This window comes from Pseudorasbora parva, chromosome 4 (genome assembly GCF_024679245.1).
Source record: "Pseudorasbora parva isolate DD20220531a chromosome 4, ASM2467924v1, whole genome shotgun sequence".
Lineage (NCBI taxonomy): Eukaryota > Metazoa > Chordata > Actinopteri > Cypriniformes > Gobionidae > Pseudorasbora > Pseudorasbora parva.
The window spans coordinates 10183209-10206595 of NC_090175.1; the positions used below are offsets into that span (position 1 = coordinate 10183209).

General features: G+C 37.9%; 1 protein-coding gene across 4 annotated transcripts in view; it reads left to right on the plus strand.

The window, feature by feature from the left end:
- inpp4b (inositol polyphosphate-4-phosphatase type II B) overlaps nt 1–23387 on the plus strand; it is a 246261-nt gene that overhangs the window by 202992 nt on the left and 19882 nt on the right. For all 4 annotated transcript variants that reach the window (XM_067440836.1, XM_067440838.1, XM_067440837.1 and 1 more), the window contains 5 exons: nt 1–87; nt 4910–5048; nt 11675–11865; nt 15293–15416; nt 22655–22781. The exon at nt 1–87 is cut by the window's left edge and continues 183 nt beyond it. In XM_067440836.1, the coding sequence (XP_067296937.1) occupies nt 1–87; nt 4910–5048; nt 11675–11865; nt 15293–15416; nt 22655–22781 (668 nt within the window). The remainder of the gene's footprint in view (nt 88–4909; nt 5049–11674; nt 11866–15292; nt 15417–22654; nt 22782–23387) is intronic.

Here is a 23387-nt window from a genome sequence, read left to right on the forward strand (position 1 = left end):
TCTCAAACACCACAGAAAGAAAGCAAAGCCTCTCCGCTCCGCTCCGACTCCATCCCGCACCACAAAGAGTACGACGAGGAGGAATGGGTAAGTGCTCTACACTTCTCTGTGTGTGTTTCTGTGCTAGGAGCGTCAAAATAGACAGGGTTTCAAGTTAATCATTTTTAATAGAAGAGAAGAGAAGTAAATATATCACTTGACAGAAATGTAGAAATCAGGACTATCAAGCGGATAAAACCTTTAAAGGATCTGTATGTAAGAAATATATTTCAATAAATCATAAAATGGCCCTGATATGTCACTAGACTTTAAGAAATCATGTTCATTTCAAATACTTCTATCACTGACAACAGTAGTCCGGCCAGATATTGTCATTATAAAGTTGTTGTCTCAGCCCTCAACTGATGTTGACATGTTGTGTTTTGGCCTAAAGCTCCGTCCTCCACCTATCGACCAATCACAAAGTCAGTAGTGTTTGGGCATCCGGGTTGCCAGATCTGCTCAGGTTACCTCAGCTGCAGATCTACAAACATTCCTGCTGATCCTGCAGACAATCTGGCAACCTCGAGTCATACACTGCTCTACAGTCATTTGAAAGTGATTGCAGTACCAGTTTTGGCCACAATCTTACATAAACTTCCTTTAAATATAACTTTCCAAAAAGCCAAGTACAAACATTACTGTCACTCATCAACGGCAGGTGACAGGTAATTTAACAACACTCGGTCCGACCTACGAAGGCGTGCCCTTTAAAGTCCAAGCCCTTCGAAAGATGCAACCTCTGAATTACGACACAGCCTATGAATGAAAAATGAAATTATGTATTTCACAAAAATGAAACTAAAAACGGCAGTATGTGGCAGCAAATCCCTGCCTTAATGAGTGAGTCATTGAATCATTCATTCAACCGATTCATTCAGGAAGAAGCAAGTGACCGCCTTTATGATTGGGCCACTGAATCAATGACTGATCAATGAGTCGTTAAAAACCACAGATTCATTCAGTAATAAAAACGCTTGGAGACGCACGACAGCCTGGCTTTGTTTGGAACTATATTCATTGGTGAAACTGAGCAAAAACTGACAATATTGTGTCTAAAATGTAATGTTTATTGAACTGCAACATTTGCAATTGTTCAGGTATATCACATTTCCATACTTGTGTGATATATTTATATTAAAATAAATAGTTTAGTAATAAGACAAAAACTCATACAGGGACATTTTTTACCCTCATATCTTGATTTTAATGGCATTTAAACTATATTCGGATAGTCTTCATCACGTAGTCAGACAGTGCCCTGCACCATGTTCATAACTACCGCAATAGTCAATCGTTTTTTAACTCTTAATAACTTTGCATGGGCAAATACCACAGATTGTCTTACCAATACCAAGATGTTTACTATTTAATTAATGCTAATGCTAGTGTGTTAGTGCTATAAATAAATACATTTCAGTAATTAACGCTTGTAAACACTGTTTATAAGCTGTGTTTGCTAAGACGAATAGCACTTTTACTATTTGAACAAACCCTAGTTTTAAACTGAACGGGTTTCTTTTGTAAATTGGTGTTAGTTTCATGTCTTCAAGTGTCTCAGGTGTCCTCAAGTGTCTCTCCAGCTCTTCACAGAGACTGACAGTTCACCAGCTGTGCTCTGACGTATTTGATAGGATCTGGAGGGGTTGAATTATTCCACCGCACTAGAGGCGAGACAGGGATCCGGTTAACAACCAAACCGGTGGCATTAGCACATGCTTCAGCCGCTATTAGCATCTGTTAGTAAAAACATTTACCACAGAAACTGAAGGATGACCGCAAACTACAACCTCATATTAAGAGGCTCAAGAATATGTGTTCTGTTTGTTAAGTCAATGGTGCTGTGAAACACGGATCCTGTAATTGCCTTCAAGAGTGTGTGTGTGTGTGTGTGTGTGTGTGTGTGTGTGTGTGTGTGTGTCATAACCATGGCTAACAGGAGAGGATTAGAGGCCAAGATAAGACAAGCATCTCTAATCAATGCCAAAATAACTTGTGTGCCCTTGAGCTTCACTCACAGAAGGGAAGGGAAACCGAAGCCTGAAGTTTGCTGTACATTAAGCTATATTAGGACTTCTCCTAATATTCATAGTATGTTGTCGTTTTTCTCTCTGAATGTTGCACATTCGCATTGCCTTTAATTCTATCAGACAATAGAAATGTCATCTTTTGGCGCTCTAAACAATATATTCCAGTGAAAAAAAAATATTTTTGTGGCAACCCCAGCAACATATTAAAACTGAACTACTTTATCTGACAGTCCAAGTGGTTGTGGTCTGCGGTACGTTTGTGTGTGTGCAGCTTCTGCAGTCATTTTAATGAGACCCGGAGCCATATTACAGAAACATCCTGATAAAAATTTCAGTTTTCAGGATTTATGTGCATTCTGTTAAGCCCGTCTAGATCTTAATTTGACATTTAAAGGTGCAGTGTGTAGTATTTATGAGGTTCTATTGACAGAAATGCACTATAATATACATAACTATGTTTTTAGTGGTGTATAAAGACCTTACATAATGAACTGTTATGTTTTTATTACATTCGAATGAGCCATTTCTGTCTCCATACACCTCGGGTCTCCTTATAGTGAAGTCGCCATTTTGCGCCATCATGTTTCTACGGTAGCCCTAAAGGGACAAACTGCTCTAGAGAGCGCTAGCTACTCTCTGCTGTCTCTGACGACAACATTTTTGTCCTGTGTCGGCCACCATAGCTTCTCCGAAAGTGAGGGATGAGCGTTGGGAGGTACAATTCACAATCTCACCACTAGATGCTGCTAAAATGTACACACTGCGCCTTTAATATATGAAGTTTCTGTAATAAAGCCCCAGAAGTGAAAAACAATCTTTTGGTTGTTGAAAAAACAGGAAAGGAGTGAAGCACACATTCTAATTATCTAAAATCCTTAAAATAAAATAAATGACGCGAACAAAGTAACTGTTCAAAGCTAAGCTGTTCAATTGTAACATTTTTAACATATATATAAAATAATGTTTACCTTTCAGAAGTATGCATCACTCATCAGCAGGGGCGTAGCACCAAATTTTGGGCCCTGGGTACAAACCATCTTGCTGGGCCCCCGTACCATGTATGTGTATGTATAGAAAACTGACTTCTAAGGCCCCCCCCTGCCTCGGGCCCTGGTTACTCAGTACCCTTTATCCCCCCAGTCCCACGCCCCTGCTCATCAGTGTATATAATCAAATTAATTATAATATATAAATGATATAAATATTTATTTGTATATTTTAGTTATATTTAATAACTAATATTTGCTTGTAAAAGGTATGTACCATATAGCGTTTACCTTTTAGAAGAATGCATCAATCATCAGTATAAATAATAAATAAAAATTATACTCTATAATATTATTTGTAAATCACATACAAAGTAAAAATATACAAAATCATTTAATTTAATATTTAGTTATATTTATTAATGGATAAGTAAATATGCAAAGTAGTTTAATTGAAATATTTTATTATTTAATATTATTCATATATTAACTTTTATTTTTTAAAGTTTTATTACTTCTTTATTGAAATGATATTGTTGTCACACACTGTTTAATGGTTGGTAAGTTGCGGGAAATGAGTGATAGACATTTTCCAGTGAGACTGAATGGATGACTGAATTCATGTCAAATCAATCACGTTTATTGATAAAGAGCTTTTACAATGCCGATTGTTTAAAAGCAGCTTCACAGTGTCAAACAGGACAATATCGCAACAAAATTAGATTTGACTGTACAGTCGTTCTGGAGAATACGGTGATGTTATCAGCTTATTTTAATTTATCATAAAACGACAATGAGGGAAGATCAGTATTATAGTTTATAGAATTAAATAAGACCTAATGAATTTATTTTATTTGGATATTTAGTTGAATAACTTGCATCAAGATTTTAGTGTCCCCAACTAATAGTCATAAATAAATAATAAAGTGTCATGTGTGGCTATCGCCCCCCCAAAAAATAAATACGTCTGGGCCTGCTCATCAAATGCACTTCATTTTTTTACTTCAACTGCTTCCACATAACTGGGTTATGTAGAATTTAATTAACATTGTTTATTTCAGTAAACTTAAGTTTTTTACGTTAGATTATTGCAATGCCATTTAGTTGAATCAGGTTAACATTCTTAATTTTGTCCAAAACTATTTAGTTAAATTATCCTACAATGAATATCAAACAAAAACCATAACAAATAATCCAGGGTAATTAAACATTTACAAATGTTATCTAACAAGAAAACCTTTTACAAAATTGTATTGGCTAGCCAGAAGATGGTTTTGTTACATCCATGGCATGCCAAAAATATTTGTTTTCCATTATTTAACCATCTTTAATAGATATACAGGTCCCTGAGCTCATGCTCTACACTTCACCACAGTGGTAACCTCCAAAAACACCAACACAACACAAACTTCGAAATACCAACATTAAACTTTAAAAAGTCTCCATTTTCTCATCTTGTTAAAAATGTATAAAAATAGCACTTTTTTTAAACATTTACTCTCCGAATTCAGCCCCTTTGCAAAGCATGATGGGAAGTGAAAGTCCTGTTTGTTTGTTCTACTTAATTTTTACATGTTATTTTAAAATAAAAACAACAATTTATGTCAAAGAGTAGCAGTTTTAAGTCGATATAACATAAGGCGATCACATTTGAACCAGAAAGCTGATATAATGGTGTTAAATCAAGATGAGTTACCTAAATAAAGTGAACAGCATCATGCAATCATTTTTTTTTGAGTGTGGAAGTAAATCTCTCAAAAGATCATTCCTGAAGTCACTTGCACACTCAAAGCTCATGACGACTCTGTCAGGTTTACAGTGCTGGTCCGTTAAGGTTTGCTTTGACTCTTCTAGGACAGGGTCTGGGCCAGTGTGGCGAAGAGTTTGAACTGTGTCATTGCCATGGTGGATAAACTACAGGAGCAAGACAACAACAACCAGGACTCTGCGCCCTGCCACACACTCGCTGACGTCATCACCTCACACAGTCCTGGTACGTCTCTCTCACACACACATGATCAATCAGAAGCTGCACTGACCCATCAAATGCTTCAATGTTAAAATAATGAATCAAATATGCCAAACGAAAGCTGGGATGATTGATTAACTCCTTAAAGGGGGTTCCCGTTCCCTTTTACACTCGCAGAAAAAAAGCACTGGGGCGGTACCCTAAGGTACAAAAGGGAAAAGGTACATCTTTATGGGACATATTAATACCTTAAAACGTACATATCAGTACTTTAAGAGTGCGTATTAGTACCTTAAAGGTACATATTAGTACCTTTTCGGTTTTGTGCCTTAGGGTACCGCCCAGTGACATAAATGTACCTTTTTTTCTGACAGTGTATGGTGAAGCATAAATAATGAATTTAATATGCCAAACAGAGGCTGGGATGATCGATTTACTGCTTAAAGGGGATTTCATTTCCTCTTATGGTAAATTATGAACTGTGAAAAAACACACTCGGTCTGAGTATTTCACAATCTGCTCAGTTACTGGGATTTTCACGCACAACCATTTCTAGGGTTTCCAAAGAATGGTGTGAAAAGGGAAAAACATCCAGTATGCGTCCAGTCCTGTGGGCGAAAATGCCTTGTTGACGCTCAAGGTCAGAGGAGAATGGGCCGACTGATTCAAGCTGATAGAAGAGCAACTTTGACTGAAATAACCACTCGTTACAACCGAGGTATGCAGCAAAGCATTTGTGAAGCCACAACACGCACAACCTTGAGGCGGATGGGCTACAACAGCAGAAGACCCCACCGGGTACCACTCATCTCCAATACAAATAGGAAAAAGAGGCTACAATTTGCACAAGCTCACCAAAATTGGACAGTTGAAGACTGGAAAAATGTTGCCTGGTCTGATGAGTCTCGATTTCTGTTGAGACATTCAGATGGTAGAGTCAGAATTTGGCGTAAACAGAATGAGAACATGGATCCATCATGCCTTGTTACCACTGTGCAGGCTGGTGGTGGTGGTGTAATGGTGTGGGGGATGTTTTCTTGGCACACTTTAGGCCCCTCGTTTAAATGCCACGGCCTACCTGAGCATTGTTTCTGACCATGTCCATTCCTTTATGACCACATGTACCCATCCTCTGGTGGCTACTTCCAGCAGGATAATGCACCATGTCACAAAGCTCGAATCATTTCAGATTGGTTTCTTGAACATGACAATGAGTTCACTGTACTAAAATGGCCCCACAGTCACCAGATCTCAACCCAATAGAGCATCTTTGGGATGTGGTGGAACGGGAGCTTCGCGCCCTGGATGTGAATCCCACAAATCTCCATCAACTGCAAGATGCTCTCCTATCAATATGGGCCAACATTTCTAAAGAATGCTTTCAGCACCTTGTTGAATCAATGCCACGTAGAATTAAGGCAGTTCTGAAGGCGAAAGGGGGTCAAACACAGTATTAGTATGGTGTTCCTAATAATCCTTTAGGTGAGTTTATATATATATATATATATATATATATATATATATATATATATATATATATATATATATATATATATATATATATATATATATTGTGTTATATATGATTGTTAAGATTGTGATTGTGTTCATATATACACATATATATATATATATATATATATATATATATATATATATATATATATATATATATTTGTTACACTTCTTGCTCCTCTATTATGAGGATTAGAAATGGCGTTTGATTTGTCTTTTGAAATTTTGTTCTGAAAAAATCTTAAATGGAGAAAAGTGAAGGTGAACCTCTCAGAAGTGATTGTTTTGTTCCTCATTATTTTAATAGTAATAATATTCTGCATGTGTCGCCAACTTAAGGTGAGTTTCTGATGGTGAATTTTCCACTTTGACTCTGAGGAATTTTCACACTACACTTTAACTTTTTACTTCTTTTTTTTTTCACGCTTTAATAACAACCCACGTCTTTTTTTCCCCAAGCACATGTCAGATCTGTCAGTTGAGAGATGAATATTAGCAGCATCCACGGATCTTCTGTCAGATAGGAATAGTTAAAAGCAACTTCTGACACTCGGTGCTATTAAAGTGTGGGTGGAAAAAAACTGAACAAGCGATGACAGGCGTGCAGTTTTTAATACAGGCGATGCTGCCACCTCTTGGACACCATCTGAAACTGCATTTTGAGGTCCTGCCTGTTGCAATCCACAATATAATGCATTTACTGATTGACAATGCCCCTTTTTATTATCCTAAACTCATATATAACTTAACTTCTGACAACTTTGCATATTTATCATTTTATATCAGTTCATGCAAAAGAAATAGTTTTAACATTTATTTTTTTATGATTGTAGAGAGATTGAATTTTGTGCTTTGTTTAACATCTGATATTTTTATTTTGCAGCAGTTTCATCCAGTTTTAAAGTAGCGTAACTACTGAATAATTTATTAATAACAATGCAAAAGTTTGCAAGATCTTTCTCGGAAGTGTTTACATTTTGTGAGACAGTGTCAACATTTACATGCAGTATTAAATGTTATCATGTCTGTGCAAATACTTCACATAGCAAAAGAAATTGCTCTTCACTCAAAGGCTCGATGAAGTGACGTCGGACCGGTTTAGGTTGATGTCTCATGTCATGAACATAACAAATGTATTTACTAAGCAGCAATTCAGATCAATAGCCTGAATACACCCTGGGTGGGAACCACACTGTTGAACATGACGCGAAAAATGGAAATAAGGTCAATGATAAAGACACACAGTGCAGATGAGTATAGTACTGCCAAAGATCTGATGATTAATGCGAAACATATTCAAACACAGAGCTTGTTGCAAAACGAATATCCATTAAAAGGGCATGGTAGATCTAGCCAGCAGATTAAAGAGTCCAAATGAAGCGCTTTTCTCATGCTCTAATGTCTAAAACAACAAATGATTTATCACGATTCACAGAGCTGAATGATAAATGGCAAGAATAACAAGCTAGTACATGTGAAATTTTAACAGGACAATGGATTATTTTTTTATGAAGCAGGAATCTGAACATGTTAACACACTTTCCCTTTCACAGACGAGGCTTAAGCTCGTCCCGGACTCAAATGTTTGAGCCCTTTTAAACTGAAAGCATATCTTAAAATATGTCAGTGCCATTGTTTTGTCTCACCACAGATGGACAACAGTGATGTTTGTTATTTTCTGAGGCACGTTTATAAAAGCTACTCAAATGTCTTAATGAACTAACGCCTAATCCTGGTTTAAGATAAACCCTGTCTGTGAAAGCAGGCCTTTTTTTTTTTACATTGAATAATAAAATTATACATATAATATTAATTTTTATAAAAATGTTGTATAATTTGTATTCACTGTGATGTGTAACATATGTTTATAAAAGAAAAACGATTTATTTTGTTGCAAGTTATGAATCCTTTGTTTACTCGGTTCGTTTAAAACCTTTTTTTTTTATTCAGGACGAAGCATGTCTGTCTTTATGAGTGAGTCATTGAATCATTTGTTCAACTGATTAATTTAATTTATTAATTCAGCTGCAAATTAAGTAACCGTCTTTATAAAGGGGAAATTCAATTCTGTGTTCAACTGATTTGTTTCAGAATCATTGATTCAGTCAGGAACGAAGCAAATGACTCTATTAGTGAGTCATTGAATCATTTGTTCAACTGATTAGTTTATTAATTCAGCACCATAATAAGTGGTTGTCTTAATAAAGGGAAATTTAATTCTATATTCAGCCAGTAACGAAACAAATGACTAATTTCTTGAATGAATGACTCAATGATTCACTAATAAAGTTAGTTCAAAAGCACTGATTCATTCATAAATGAAGTTAGTGGCTGCCTGAATGAGGGAATCAGTGAATCATTTGTTGTACCAATTCATTCAAACTTTTTCATTCAACAATAAGGGACTGTTTTTATGAATGGGTTACTGAATTATTCAACCAGTTCATTACAATGCACTGACTGAGTCAAGATGAAAAACAAGGTGCAGTTTTAGTAAGTTTCTGACTAATTAATTCAACTGATTCATTAAAAAAATTGGTTCAGTCAGGAATGAAACATGACTGTCTTTATGACTCATAAAGATTTGTATATTAACAGATTTGTTCAACAGATTTGTATATTTATTATTATTATTTATTTATTGTTTATTAATGATTATTTGTGCATTTCTGTCAATAGATCCTCATAAATACTACACTCTGCACCTTTAAGTGACTGTCTTTATAAAGGGGAAATTAAATTTGTTTTCGTTCAACTGATTTGTTAAAAAACATTGATTCAGTCTGGAACAAATTACTGTCTTCATGAGTGAGTCATTGAATCATTCGTTCAACCAATTCTTTCAAAAAGTTTATTTAGAAACAAAGCATGTGACTGCCTTTATGAGTGTGTTTTGCTTAGAGACGTGGTGGCTTTGGAGTTACTTTTTATGGCAGAGCAAAATCTGCCAAAACACTGCGAGTACATGCGAGTTACTGTACCAAATTCTTGTTTCACTGTGAGTACAGCTGCTTGTAAATTGTGTGGCATGGGATGTTTATTTAATCCAGACCATGTTGAAATAAGGAAGCCAAGACTTGGTTTCCAGACTCCAGTGACCCATTCCAAGATCATATCTGCTAACTTTGGGCTAATTCTGGCTCGTGTCTCTCAGGACTTTGATAAGAGATGCAGTTCTCTCAGTCTGTGAGTTAGATAACAAACAGACCTGTGAATGCTGGAAGCATTAACCACAGCTTATTCTAATGCTCTGATCCGCTTTACTCCGTGTGCTTTTTAATTGCATTGTAATCTTCAAAGCGGGTGGGCTAGTTCATAATTTTTCATTCCTTTATACAGAACTGATAAACAAACTTGCCCGTTATATTCTTTTTAATTGTAGATCATAAACCTTTTATAACTTTAACTTAATTATTCGACTTGAATCCATTCCCATATTTAAAAAACACAATGCTAAGTGCAATGCAGCTAACAATGTAGTCTCACATGCATAAATAAACAGGCTTATCAGCTTTTATCAAAAGGAAAGACCATGCTTCCCATGTTTTTGTGTGTTATCCGTCACTTGGTAGAGGCGAGTCAGATTACAGACGTGAGCATGGACAGGTTGTGTGACATGCCATCATCCTCAAAAATACAACTGCACTAAGATTAAATAAATTACTGGATGACATTCAGCTTCCTTGCACTGAGTATAAATATGGCTTGTGTCGAAAATACTGCAATTTATTTTTTTGTGCTAATGAAGCCAACACTTTTCATGTTTTGGGGCTGATTTGTGGTGTATTTTTCATAAGCAAAATGAGACCTGCTTATATAATATAGCAATATATTGAGGACAAAATTAGGCATAACATTATGACCACCTTCCTAATATTGTGTTGGTTCCCCTTTTGCTGCCAAAACAGCCCTGTCTCATCGAGGCATGAACTCCACTAGACCCCTGAAGGTGTGCTGTGGTATCTGGCTATGATAGCAAGATAGATGTTAGCAGCAGATCCTTTAAGTCCTGTAAGTTGTGGGGTGGGGCCTCCATGGATCAGACTTGTTTGTTCAGCTCATCCCACAGATGCTCGATTGGATTGATATCTGGGGAATTTGGAAGCCAAGTCAACAACTCAAACTCGTTTTTTTTGCTCCTCAAACCATTCCTGAACACTTTCTGCTTTGTGTCAGGAGCATTATTCTGCTGAAACCACTAGGGAATAACATTTCCATTAAAAAATACCTGCTCTGTTGTCCAGTTCTGATGCTCACGTGCCACTGTTGGGGCTTTCGGCGGTGGACAGGGGTCAGCATGGCCCCATACACAACAAACTGAGATGCTCTGTGTATTCTGACACCTTTCTATCAGAACCAGCATTAACTTCTGGAGCAGTTTGAGCTCCAGTAGCTCGTCTGTTTGATCGGACCACACGGGCCAGCCTTCGCTCCCCACGTGCATCAATGAGCGTTGGCCGCCCATGACCCTGTGGCCGGTTCTCCACTGTTCCTCTTGGAGCACTTTTGATAGACACTGACCACTGCAGACCGGGAACAGCCCACAAGAGCTGCAGTTTAGGAGATGCTCTGACCCAGTCGTCTAGCCATCACAATCTAGCCCTCGTCAAACTCGCTCAAATCCTTACGCTTGCCCATTTTTCCTGCTTCTAACACATCAACTTTGAGGACAAAATGTTCACTTGCTGCCTAATATATCCCACCCACTAACAGGAACTGTGACGAAGAGATAATCTGTGTTATTCACTTCACCTGTCAGTGGTCATAATGTTATGCCTGATCAGTGTAAATAGAATAAAATGTTTTTTTTTATATATATATATATATATACACTTTTTTATTATCTTGAGCTTGTATTCACCTAAAACCTAATTTCGGGTATTTAAAAAAACTTTTCAGGATAATGGAACTGGTGCTAAAATGTAAAAAAAAAAATGTCCTGGTTTTTGGCACAATTTTGCAACAATACGTGACCACCATAGCACTTACATAACCAGTTTCACTCGTTAATGCTTAACATTTGTGTTCTGGCAATCTCTAAATTGTCTTCAGGAATGAAAGGTTGCTGGGAAACTGTTTCACAAATAAACTGTTTCAGTAGAAGTTTAATGGTGGTTCTGTTTTTTCCCCCTCAGATCGCCCCTTGGCAGCTGTGGACGGCCGGGATCAGCTCAGCGCTCTGGTGCAGTCGCTGAAGGAGTGTGTGGCGGCTGTGGCGGAGCGAGCCAGACGCTCAGTGATCTTCGTGCTGCTCCAGGAGGCGGCGGGCAGCACAGCACAGGGTCAGCAGCTGCAGCAGAGACGAGACACTGTCTTCAGCCAAGCAGTAAGTGACCAATACAACAAACACTCGTCTCATAACAGTTTATTAATAGATCACCCAAAAATGAAAATGTGATGTTTGTCTGCTCAACCCCAGGGCATACAGCATGTAGGTGTGTGTGTTTCTTCAGCAGAACACAATTGAAGATTTTTAACTCCAGCCGTTGCTGTGTGCCGGTCATATAATGCATGTGAATGGGTAACAACTCTATGAGAGCAAAACAAAAAACATGCTTAGACAACATGCACACAAACCCTGCTGCTCCTGACGACACACTGATGTCTTAAGACACGAACCGATCGGATTCTGTGAGAAACACAACAGTATTAGTTATTTTTTTACCTCATATCCTGACGAGTCTCATCAAGTTTTCCCATCGGCTGTGACTTCCGTTAGGTGAGGTCAAAAACCGGCGCGATCATAGACATACATTATGTAGATCCTCATTCAACCGATCCATGCAGGCACTAATGAGGAATCTATATACATATATATATATATATATATATATATATATATGATCAAGCCATTGAAATGAATGGATTTCTTTTACAATCTCGATTGTTTCAAAGCAGCTTCACAGTGTCAAACAGGACAGTATTGCAACAACATTAGATTTGGCCGTTCAGTCGTTCTGGAGAAAACAGTGATGTTATCAGCTTATTTTAATTTATCATATAGCGACAATGTTGGCAGATTTGTATTATAGCTTATAGAATTAATTAAAACCTAATTCATAAATTTCATTTGTATAATTAGTTGAATAATTTTGATCATAATTTTAGTAGGGGTGACCCCGAATAGTCGAAGATTCGATGCATCGATATGCGGAGCCTGATTCGACCACCGATCTCACGGTCGTATCTTCGCGGGTGTTATGAAACGAGGAGCATACCATTTTGGCAATATGGGGGTGCTCAATATTTTAAAGACGTGTCGCAGCGTTGAGCTGAGCATCGGTGTGCGACCCCTTTAAGGGCGTTGAGCTGAGCACCGCGCGTTTAAAATTAGAACACGTTCAATGAGTGTACACACACCGGCGGCAGCATTCAGCGCCTGTCCGCGGCCACTCGGGATGTTGTTTAAAATCCTGCTGCACCACTGAGCGCTTTCGTGCAGCTCATCTGTCAGTCAATTCAAAATTGAGCTCACGTGTATATAATGTGCGCGTCAGGTGGCGGTGTGAGATCCTGAGGCGCGGGGCTGAGCCTCGCGTACGTCTTCACCTGCATGTAAACGCACTCAAAGTGTTCTTTTCCTCTCTAGGCAGGTATTTTTTTTAGGTTTATTTATCAAAATGTTATTTTATGTATTTGTGTGATGTTCTGTATTTCGATCGCGGCTTTAACATGTTATGAGAAAACGGTTTATGAATGTTTATCCACCACATCACCTTTTAGGCTATTTAAACCTAAATAAGAAAGCCATTGTCAGTTCGTCTATCAGTTGGCAGGCAGTTTTGGTCACTTTATTAAAAGTTGTTGCTGTGTGCAGTGTGTAAAGGAAAATAAAAATATGTCGTGCCCCTCCCAACCCATTCACACACAGAGATGATTCGACTATCAGTCGATCATAGAGAGATTCGACAATTCTGATTCGATTGTCTAAATCCTTAGTCGAGGACAGCCCTAAATTTTAGTGTCCCCAACTGAGCAAGCCAAGCCAAAGGCGACAGTGGCAACACACAGAAAAATAGGGTGTCAGAATTGGACCTTTAGGGGTACAACAGCTTGTCGCTGGGGCAGTACCCTTAAAAGGACAAATTTGTACCATTTTTACCACAAAAAGGTTCATAGTAGTACCTTAAGGTACGCATTTGTACTCTTTTGTACGCAATATGCACCTTTTAGGAGTAAAAAAGGTACAAGGATGTCCTTTTAAGGGTACTGCCCCAGCGACAAGCTGTTGTACCCCTAAAGGTCCAATTCTGACACCCTATTTTTCTGTGTGAAGGAACCAAAACTCCATCAGGGCATGATGGAGAAAAATAAACCTTGGGAGAAACCAGACTCAGTCGGGGTGCCAGTTCTCCTCTGGCCTATTAACACACAGTGTATGATTATTATTCTACCAACCTTACAGCTCTGAAATCATATTAGATCGAAATATTCAAAATTTCAGGGTATCACGCAAGAGACGGGTTTATTTAGGATGGTGCGTCGATTACACAAGAGTATGAATACATGAAAGATCGGCGTTATTGCGCCGGAGACGGGTTTTTTGAGCATGACGTATTCAGCGGTGAGGAGACACCAATTGAGGCGCAGGTCCACCATCCGATTCGGACACGGCCTGGATCTGGGATAAACCTCGGGATAAACAGAGAGACTAACATTAGTGTAGATACCGATTGTAGGTACTCAACTGAACAAAATATATAACACCGGCCTAGTGGTTTTTGGATATTTTACTGAAAAAATACTACATAGTGCACCTTTAAAGCAAAAACAGAACATCCTTCCAGTTTTCCACGATTCTGCGATCGCTGAATACAATGCAAAATCAACTAAATTACAATATTTTTGCGATCCTACAGAATTCGCAATTTTACCTAAAATAAATATTATCTCATTGAACTATCCCTAATTTATTTAAAGCGGTAATGCATTTTCACAGGCATACAGACGTATTCTCAATTCCTTACTCTTGACACATAGCAACACAGCTAAAAGTAGTCCTAATATGTTGGACCTTTTGTTGAAAGCAGCTACATTTCCCTGTTGAGACATGCCTTCACAGGCCACCGTAAGAGCTGAGTTTGTGACTGTGCGAAAGGGGCGTTTGCGTTGTTGTTGAAAATATGCTTTATTTTTGTAATTCTGCTACATGCCTCTGATGTTTCAGAAACTACACGCTTCACCTATAATATTATCCATTTGACTGCACAGACACTATCAGATAAAAACTTGAACTGAATTGAGCTGGATAAGGACACAGAGCCGCTTTTAGCTGAATCAATTTGATTAACTTTGCAACAACTGAATAAATGTTGTCTTCAGTGGAGCTGCTTATAACTGAACTGAACTTGTTTCATAATTGATGAACTTTGCACTATTACTGAATCAACACAGAACTGATTTGAGCTGAATAATGACACTATTATCTTCTGTAGAGCTGCTTTATTGTTGCTTTATAGTGCCAACCCAATGTTTTAAACTAATGAACTTTGCAACATTGGCACCATAATTGAGCTGCTGAAACTGTATTCGTTGCATAATAGAAGAGCTATTTTGATATGACTGCAAAGCACTAGGTAAATAATTGTGACTTGACACGATTGGCTGGCCTTTTAGTCGTGTGTGTGTGTGTGTGGGGGGGGGGGGTCTACACAAACTGTGTAGACCAGTTCGTCATTGTTTGCTCACCTTATGTTTACGCGTCACATTTTGTGGTGAGCATTTGTAAAGATAAATGTGTGTTGTGTTGACAGCTGGCTGCACTGGCGTGTGGATTCGTCATGCGGTTATACGCGGGTCTGGAGGACAAGGGCTTTCTCAGACAGCTGCATGCCGTCGGACTGGTGGCCCAGTTTGAGAGTCTGCTCAGTACTTACAGTGAGTGTCCTCCATCACACACACACACACACACACACACACACACACACACACACACACACACACGCACACACACACAAACACACACACACACGTATGAATTCACAGCAAAATAACCTTAATGCAAATCAACTACGCCTGTCACGGTCGTCAATATTGTGCTGACCATTCATTCTCATACCTATGATTGTGATTTCATTCTGTTTTGTTCTCGTCCTGTACAGTGATTTTTTTTTCTCTACTTGGAATCGTATATATTATAAAACCCAAGTATAAAAAAATAGGCCCTTATGATTTATATTATTTTGTGAAATGTAATATAATATATAACAATATAACATTTCATATGAAATATCTTTGTGTACTTTATAATTTTTCTTTCATATTCTTTATTCTTTCACGAGAAAAGGAGCCACGATACTGTGCATTGTATGCCCTTTCTTTAAGTGCTCAAATGTCTTTTATTTGAAAGTCAAAATGTGATTGAAAACTGCACTGCTTTTGCAGTTATCAAGTAATTGCAATTATATTGATTAAATGATTAAAGCCTAATTCAGACCAGATGTACATTCAGTATGAACATATATTTTATATTAAATGCCAAGATTGTTGCATACATTAACTTTAATATAATGAAATATAGTACATGTGGAAAAAGTTTTTTCTGATTATTATTAATATTATTACTAATGAAAAATATATAATATTTATCGCAAAGTGATGCAAAAGGGTATTGATAATTGGAAAGTGGCCTATCATTATTCATTTTTATTTAAAAAAAATTGTATTGTTGATATCCGTTGATATTTAATTGTGTATTTTAATTTATTTTACTCTTGCATTTAGATTACGACATTTAAGACATCTAACGCTCACATAGTTATCACATTTTTAATCTTTAAAAACATTAAACACTATTAAATGTAATCATTACCAAATGTGCATTACAATGCAACGGAAGCATAACTTTAGTTGTTAGCATTTCTTTTCTTTTCTTTATGTACACAAAACAGTATAGAACTTCAATAAGTCATTTGTTAGTTATCATGCATACCATGATTAGCGGTATCAGCCAGAATTGTAATATCGATGCATCCCTGTTTTATAATATTGCTTTTAGAAGTGTTTTATTGACACATCACACTGTATGTGATGATGGCTTTACTGACTGTAATGCAGTCTTGAATGTGTGTCTGCTCTTTCACACTGGAGACTGTATGATCTTTGCATGGTTATTAATATGGCTGTTTCCCACAGTAACCAAACTTTGTAGGTAAACACTTCCATCTGCACGCGCTCTTTAGATTGCAGATTACCGGTATGTGCATGCATCTCAGGCCGATAAAGATTTTGACTTAAGTTCAAACGCTCTTGCCGCGTAAATGACCTCGAGGCGTTTGTGTTTATTTGTTGAAGTGTGTGTGTGTGTGTGTGTGTGTGTGTGTGTGTGTGTGTGTGTGTGTGTGTGTGTGTGTGTGTGTGTGTGTGTGTGTGTGTGTGTGTGTGTGTGTGTGTGTGTGTGTGTGTGTGATGACTCATGAATCACTGCAATTGTTTGCTGCGCTCAACGAAAGCAAATCCTGTGAGGCATTGCCAGCGGGGAGATTATTGTGTCAACCGTGTAACCATGTAAAACTTGCAATCATGTTTAGAGAGTTTAAGATGAAGTACAACATGTTCCAGCATTCCTATCAACCGGTCAAATTAGGCAATGCTAGTATTCATATCAGCGTTAATAATTATGTTTAATTTTTTTTAACAACATCCTCATGAACCAGTTATTTTTTAGAGTATAGCTTGACTCTTAAAGAAGGGCATTAGTGGAACGTTATGATCTTGGCTTCCCAGTGTGTGCTATAATTTTACTCCATATGGACACATCATAATTGCTCTGGTACAAATCCTTGAGCTATTTATGTTGGCAGAAATCTCATAATGCGTAAAAAAATCTGGATGAAGAGAAGTGTTGACGTAGGCCTTCTTATAATTCAATACTAAAAAGTATGTACTATACAATTTATGTCTTTAAGCATATAATAAATGCACAATAAAATGTGCAACATGTAAAATATACATTTCCATTTGGATGCAGGATACAACTTTTACATTTTATAATATAATTACAACTTTATTTTTATCTACTGGTATATATATATTGTGTGTATGTATACACACACACCGATCAGGCATAGCATTATGAATAGCACTGATTATCTCTTCATCATGGCAGCTGTTAGTGGGTGGGATATATTCGGCAGCAAGTGAACATTTTGTCCTTAGAGTTGATGTGTTAGAAACTATCAATTGAGCCTTAATATTTAACTGTATTGCATACTGTGCCTTTACTGCCATCATTTTCTTCATTCATGAATGTGCATGAAAACAAGTACCAAGATTTATCACACGACCCAATCATATTCTATTCAATTGTTTACCAATGTCACATCCTGCTCCGTGTCTTGGGTTGAGGATCCAAATGGCAACCCATACTAAGGCAATACACAATCATAATCCATAAAACAGTCAATAGGTCAAAACACAGGGCAGAAAAACATAGGCAAACCGCGTGTGTGTGTTTGGGGGTATAAGGTTAAGTAAGCGGATAACCTCAACTTTCGGTTCCTAAAAGTAACCACAAAGTAACCATAGCAACTCACTCTCTGAACATAACCTGCTGCGGAGCCGCTCATCATCCAGGGTGAGCTAGCTTAAGTCTGCTTTGAGTTTTGGTTCCTCGCCACTGTCGGCTTCGGCTTGGCTTGCTCAGTTCGGGACTACATTTTCAACAAAAGTTTTTGACTAAATATCCAAATAAAATGAATTACTAAATTAACTGTATCAGTGACATTTACATTTAATCATTTAGCAGTTGCTTTTATCCAAAGCGACTTACAAAAAGTCTCCTTTGGTTATCCGCACTAGAAGCAACGAAACATGCAAGGGCAACAACCTGAAAGTGTTGTAAGAAGTCTCAGTTAATCGAGCACAGTACCATTTTTTTCCTCCCCTTCCAGACAGAAAATTTAATGGGATAGTTAAGTGCTAGACTTTATTGGTCAGGTGCAGTTGGAATAACATTATAAATATCAGTTTATTACTGATCTGTCCACATTATCGCTATATGATAAATTAAATAAGCTGATAACATCACTGTTTTTCCAGAACGACTGTACAGCCGAATCACATTTTGTTGCAGTATTTTCCTGTTTAAGGGGAATTTCTCTCATTTCTGTCAATAGGGAGATGTGAGGGAGGATTTTTCAGCCGGGACTTTTTACTGCGCCGAGTCAAAGTACTCCCAGAAGTGCTATTCCGCCATACATTATAGTTCTCCTTTTTAATCCGCATAGAAAAGCGCCATATTTAATTTTATGTCATCATACTTGATCGATTAACTATTAGTGTAACTGTATTTAAATGGGGAAAGTGTGGAGGTGTTTGTCGCTTCTGTCTTGATCTCTGTTTGGTTCCATAGTGAATGAACTGGGCTCAGTGGGCTAAGCTAAATGCTATCAGATCGTCACCGCGCGTCAGAGAGATTAGGAGCACACACTGAGACGAGAGAGGTATGTATCAACTCGGCTTAGTTAAGGGAATAACATAGTTTAATATGAAAAAGCGGTGAAGTATCCCTTTAACACTGTGAAGCTGCTTTGAAACAATCGTCATTGTAAAAGCGCTATATAAATAAAGTTGACTTGACTTGAGATGGTGAGAAGGTGTGTTTTATATAAATAATACAGTTATATTACTAAACTAAATTGGTTATATAGTTAAAGTTATAGTGTATGCAATATTATAACAAGGTAATATTTAAATGTTTATTCAAGTAAAGTATATTTATTATTTATTTTATTGTTTATTAATTAACACCAAATACAATATAATCCTTATTCTCAGTGAATAAAGATTATTTATTAAACTAAAAAATATTGCATAACCAGCAAATAGGTGGCGATGTGCATTAAGTAGGTTATGTAAATTGCCATTAAACAAAAGAAGAAGAGAAAGTAGAATGGCACTCTTTTTCCTAGCGTCTGTTTCCGCGGTGAATCATCGATTCGGTGCTCTGTTGAGAAGGTCTTGTGTGTTAACCGTGAACATACTCTGAGTTGTCTGAACTTACTCACACTCAAAAAAATTATTCAGGCCCTTCATAGATGAGACACATTTAAATTATGTTTACTTAACCTAATTGAATTGTGTCGAAATGAATTCAATCAGCCTAATATATTTAAAACTGAAGTGTACTTAATTAATTTGCATTAAAACTACATGAAATATTTGTGTTGACATAACTAACTGGGCAGGGGATCTGTAGTTCCCAGCATGCTTTGCAAGGGACCACGCTGATGTATGGAATAAAGTGTTATTTTATGTGTGTGGCGAGGTGAACGAGTGAGAGACAAGGGAGGAGGGAATGAAACCGGGGACGTGATTGCGAAAGAGCGTCACCTGCGAGCCATACCGGTCTCGAGTCCTCTCATGAAGGAGCTCGGAGGCATTTAAGGACAAGCGACACCAGTCAAGGACGTCCGTGAGGGGCTGCCCACGGTTTACTTTCGTTTTGTTTATTAGTCTTGTCTTTGTCTTTGAGTCTTGTCTTGTCTTTAAGTCTTTGTTGAACGTTCGCCAGTTCCTGCCTCCTTCCTTCCCATATTTATGAATTTTATTACATTGTGTTTTTCAGTAAAGGGAAAGATTAGTTTATGTTAATGTTCAATGTTCAGTTATGTTGGACATTGAGGAGTTTGTGTAATTGTAATGTGGTTCCCATTATGCAGAAGAGTGGTGCCTGTGTGTAGGCTGTGGCCACTTATACACAAATTCATTGGATGGAATTCCAGCTCTCAAGGAAATATTTTTAGTTCGTCCAGTGAGGTAATTTTGCATTTTTGCAACAATGCTTGCTGTTATTTACATTTTTTAAAGGCAAATTAAATTGATAACAGTGTTCACCTTACATAATAAACTTTTATAAATTTAACATAACATAATTAATTAAACGGCACATATAAATAGTATGTAACAGTGACAAATTCAAATGGTTTATTTACTCAAAGAAATTGTGCCAGCTTTACTTAATTTTTTTTGTTCATATGACTAAATTGTGAAGGGGGGGGTTCTGAAATCCACTGCCGCTTCAATATACCTGTATATATTCATATCCTAATTAACTTCATAATCAAAACCTTAATTAATATTTATCTTCCTATATTACCTATATTATTATAATGATTCTTTCCAGTTATGATTTTGCTTTGTTTCTTGTTTTCTAAAGTGTGTATTTGGTCTCTGAGGAGTGACTGAGGGTCTGGCCTAGAGTTGTGTGATATGTCACTAAACACTGGCAACAAGGTCATGTGTTTGGATTTTGGAGGTATCACACACCCCTAACATGTCAGGAGTGCAGTAACAGTGTTTGCTCACTTAGCCCGGCTTCCAGATATGAAATATGGATTTGTCTTTCATTTAATTATGTTTTATTTCTTTTATTTTCCTTTTACTGAAACACTAAAGACTCAAGATGAATATTGCCTGTACTATTGTGTGTCCCTCTCACTAAATGAAAGCACATGTTATCAGTATGTTTTGGTAAGAACTAGATAGAACTGGAGCTTAATCAGCTCCAACCTTGGAGAGACTGTGTATCTGTGTATGTGCGCAATATTCTGTGTTACATATCAGAATGGTGTCAATGGGCACCCTAAGAGATGGGTGGACTTGTTGTTCTGGGCAAGCTGGCGCCTGCTCCAGATCGGGAAGGTCACCACGGGCCTAATTCTGGGGTGAAAGCATCAACAAGTGACACGTCAGTGGAAACGTGCATCAGATTAACTGACTCGAGTGGAAATTTACCATGACTATGCATTGTCTCTGAGCCAATCAGAACCATCCACATCGCAGTAATGACGTGGATAAGACCTTGAAAACGGTATAACTGTTGGGACAATTGTATGTACGATAGGGCGAGGCAACGAGACGGTGAGAGAGGGAGCGCGGCCTACGAACTCCTTGTGAGACTTGAAGCTGGCTTCTGCTTTTGAAACTGCAAACTATTCTTAAGTAAATTTTTCTTTTATTTAATTGGAATCCTGACTCTGTCTTCATTTCTTCACTACTGGTCCTGGGTCATAAGCTGTTAACCCCTAACAATTGTTATTTGTAAAAATTGCTCAGTATAGTTGTGTGCAACCACTTACCACATATTTTTAAAGTAAAGTCATTTTTTTTGAGTGCACGGATGTGTTTTTTGGAACCAGCATACCTCGAGTAAGCAAGGTTTGGGTTAATAAACCGAGAGTTCAAGGTAAATGTGACCGTAAGTTAAACTTGCTTTCTGGAATACACCCCTAGCAGAAAGTCAAAACCAAACCATTGCATAACCAGAGGGAGAGCGCTCAGAATTGCAATGTGACACTAAACAAGACTTCGCAAAAACAGAGTGAAAACACAGGGCTTAGGCCCCCATCCATGCGAAGCCGGAGCTTTCCCAATCCAATCTTTTTTTTCTCCTCGTAACGATGTAGTATACATGCCAGGCCAGTGTGTGGCGCTGTCATTCTGCCACAGAAATACACTAAAAACACAGAAGAAGAGTTGTGGCTAGAAGGGGTAAAGCAGTGGTTGGAGATGAGGCAAAATCTCACGATAAAATAAAAATAAATACATGTGCTACTTAACAGATGTGTTTTAATAACGTCTACACCTACGCCAACCCTAAACCTACCCTTACAATAATGTAAATATGGTAATCAAATAGCGCAATATTGATGTGCGCATGCCCAGTGCCTGTAGTTGTATCCCTTAACTCTTTCACTGTGCCGGATGTAGTGTGATGACATCGTTTCACAAAATATACGGATTCGCGGTACACACGAAAACGTAAGATTGCCGTTTTCAGATTTATCCACTTTGTGACCCAGTTTTAGAAAATATCGGATTCATGCTTCCAAAACACCGGATCTGTGTGGACGAAACGCTGATACGGTACAAAATGTATACTTATACAGCTGAACGCATCTCCATGTGGACGGGGCCTTATATAGGCAGGGTTTAACAAGCTAATGACACACAGCTGAACCTAATCACAACATAATGAGGCCAGGCAATGGGTTATGGGAAATGGAGTTCATGATGAGATCGCACAGGAGACGAAAGAAATGCCCTCTGGTGGCGATCATGGGAACTTCAGCTGGCTGATGTGACGTATATTAACACAGATCTTTGTCACGCAGGTGAAGAAGTAGGAATGCTGGAGGACATGGAGGTGGGGATTTCTGACCTGCACAGAGTGACCTTCAGGATCACAGAGGCAGCGTCTGAAGAAGCAGTCAGCCTGCAGCCCACCATCAGCGGTAGACGGTGAGAAAACATATGATATGTGGGCCTGTCGCCGTGCAGAATTTACAAATCGTGCAGTTTTACAGTATCAGTACAAGGTGGTGGTACTAGATTTTAGGCCAGGAAAACATTAGCGAGCTAAAGGCGGAACGAAACAGCGCAACTCGCGTGAGTCTGAGCAAATGCGTTTACTTGCTGAGTGTCTCGACCGCACCACCACTAAACAGCCAGTGAGAAGCATTCCAGTTCGGTGTAGAGGTCTCCGGAAAAAGCTGCAAATCTCTCTGTGATTTAATTTAGTTTAAAGCCATTTGAAACAGTGATGAGCAATTATTACAGACAGTTATGAAAGTTATGTCATTCATTTCTCCCCCTCATGTCGTTGGACACCCGTCAGACCTCCGTTCATCTTCAGACACAGATGACGATATTAGTGTTGAAATCCGATGGCTTAGAAAGGCCTTTTCAAAACAAAGATTCGAAATCACGTGACATTGGTGATCCGAATCATGAATCGATTCACTGATTCATAACAGTTCAAATCTTTGTTTTGAAATCGGCCCATCACTATATAAGTCATTATTTATTTATTTTTTGAACAAAAACTATTCTCATCGCTTCATTAAA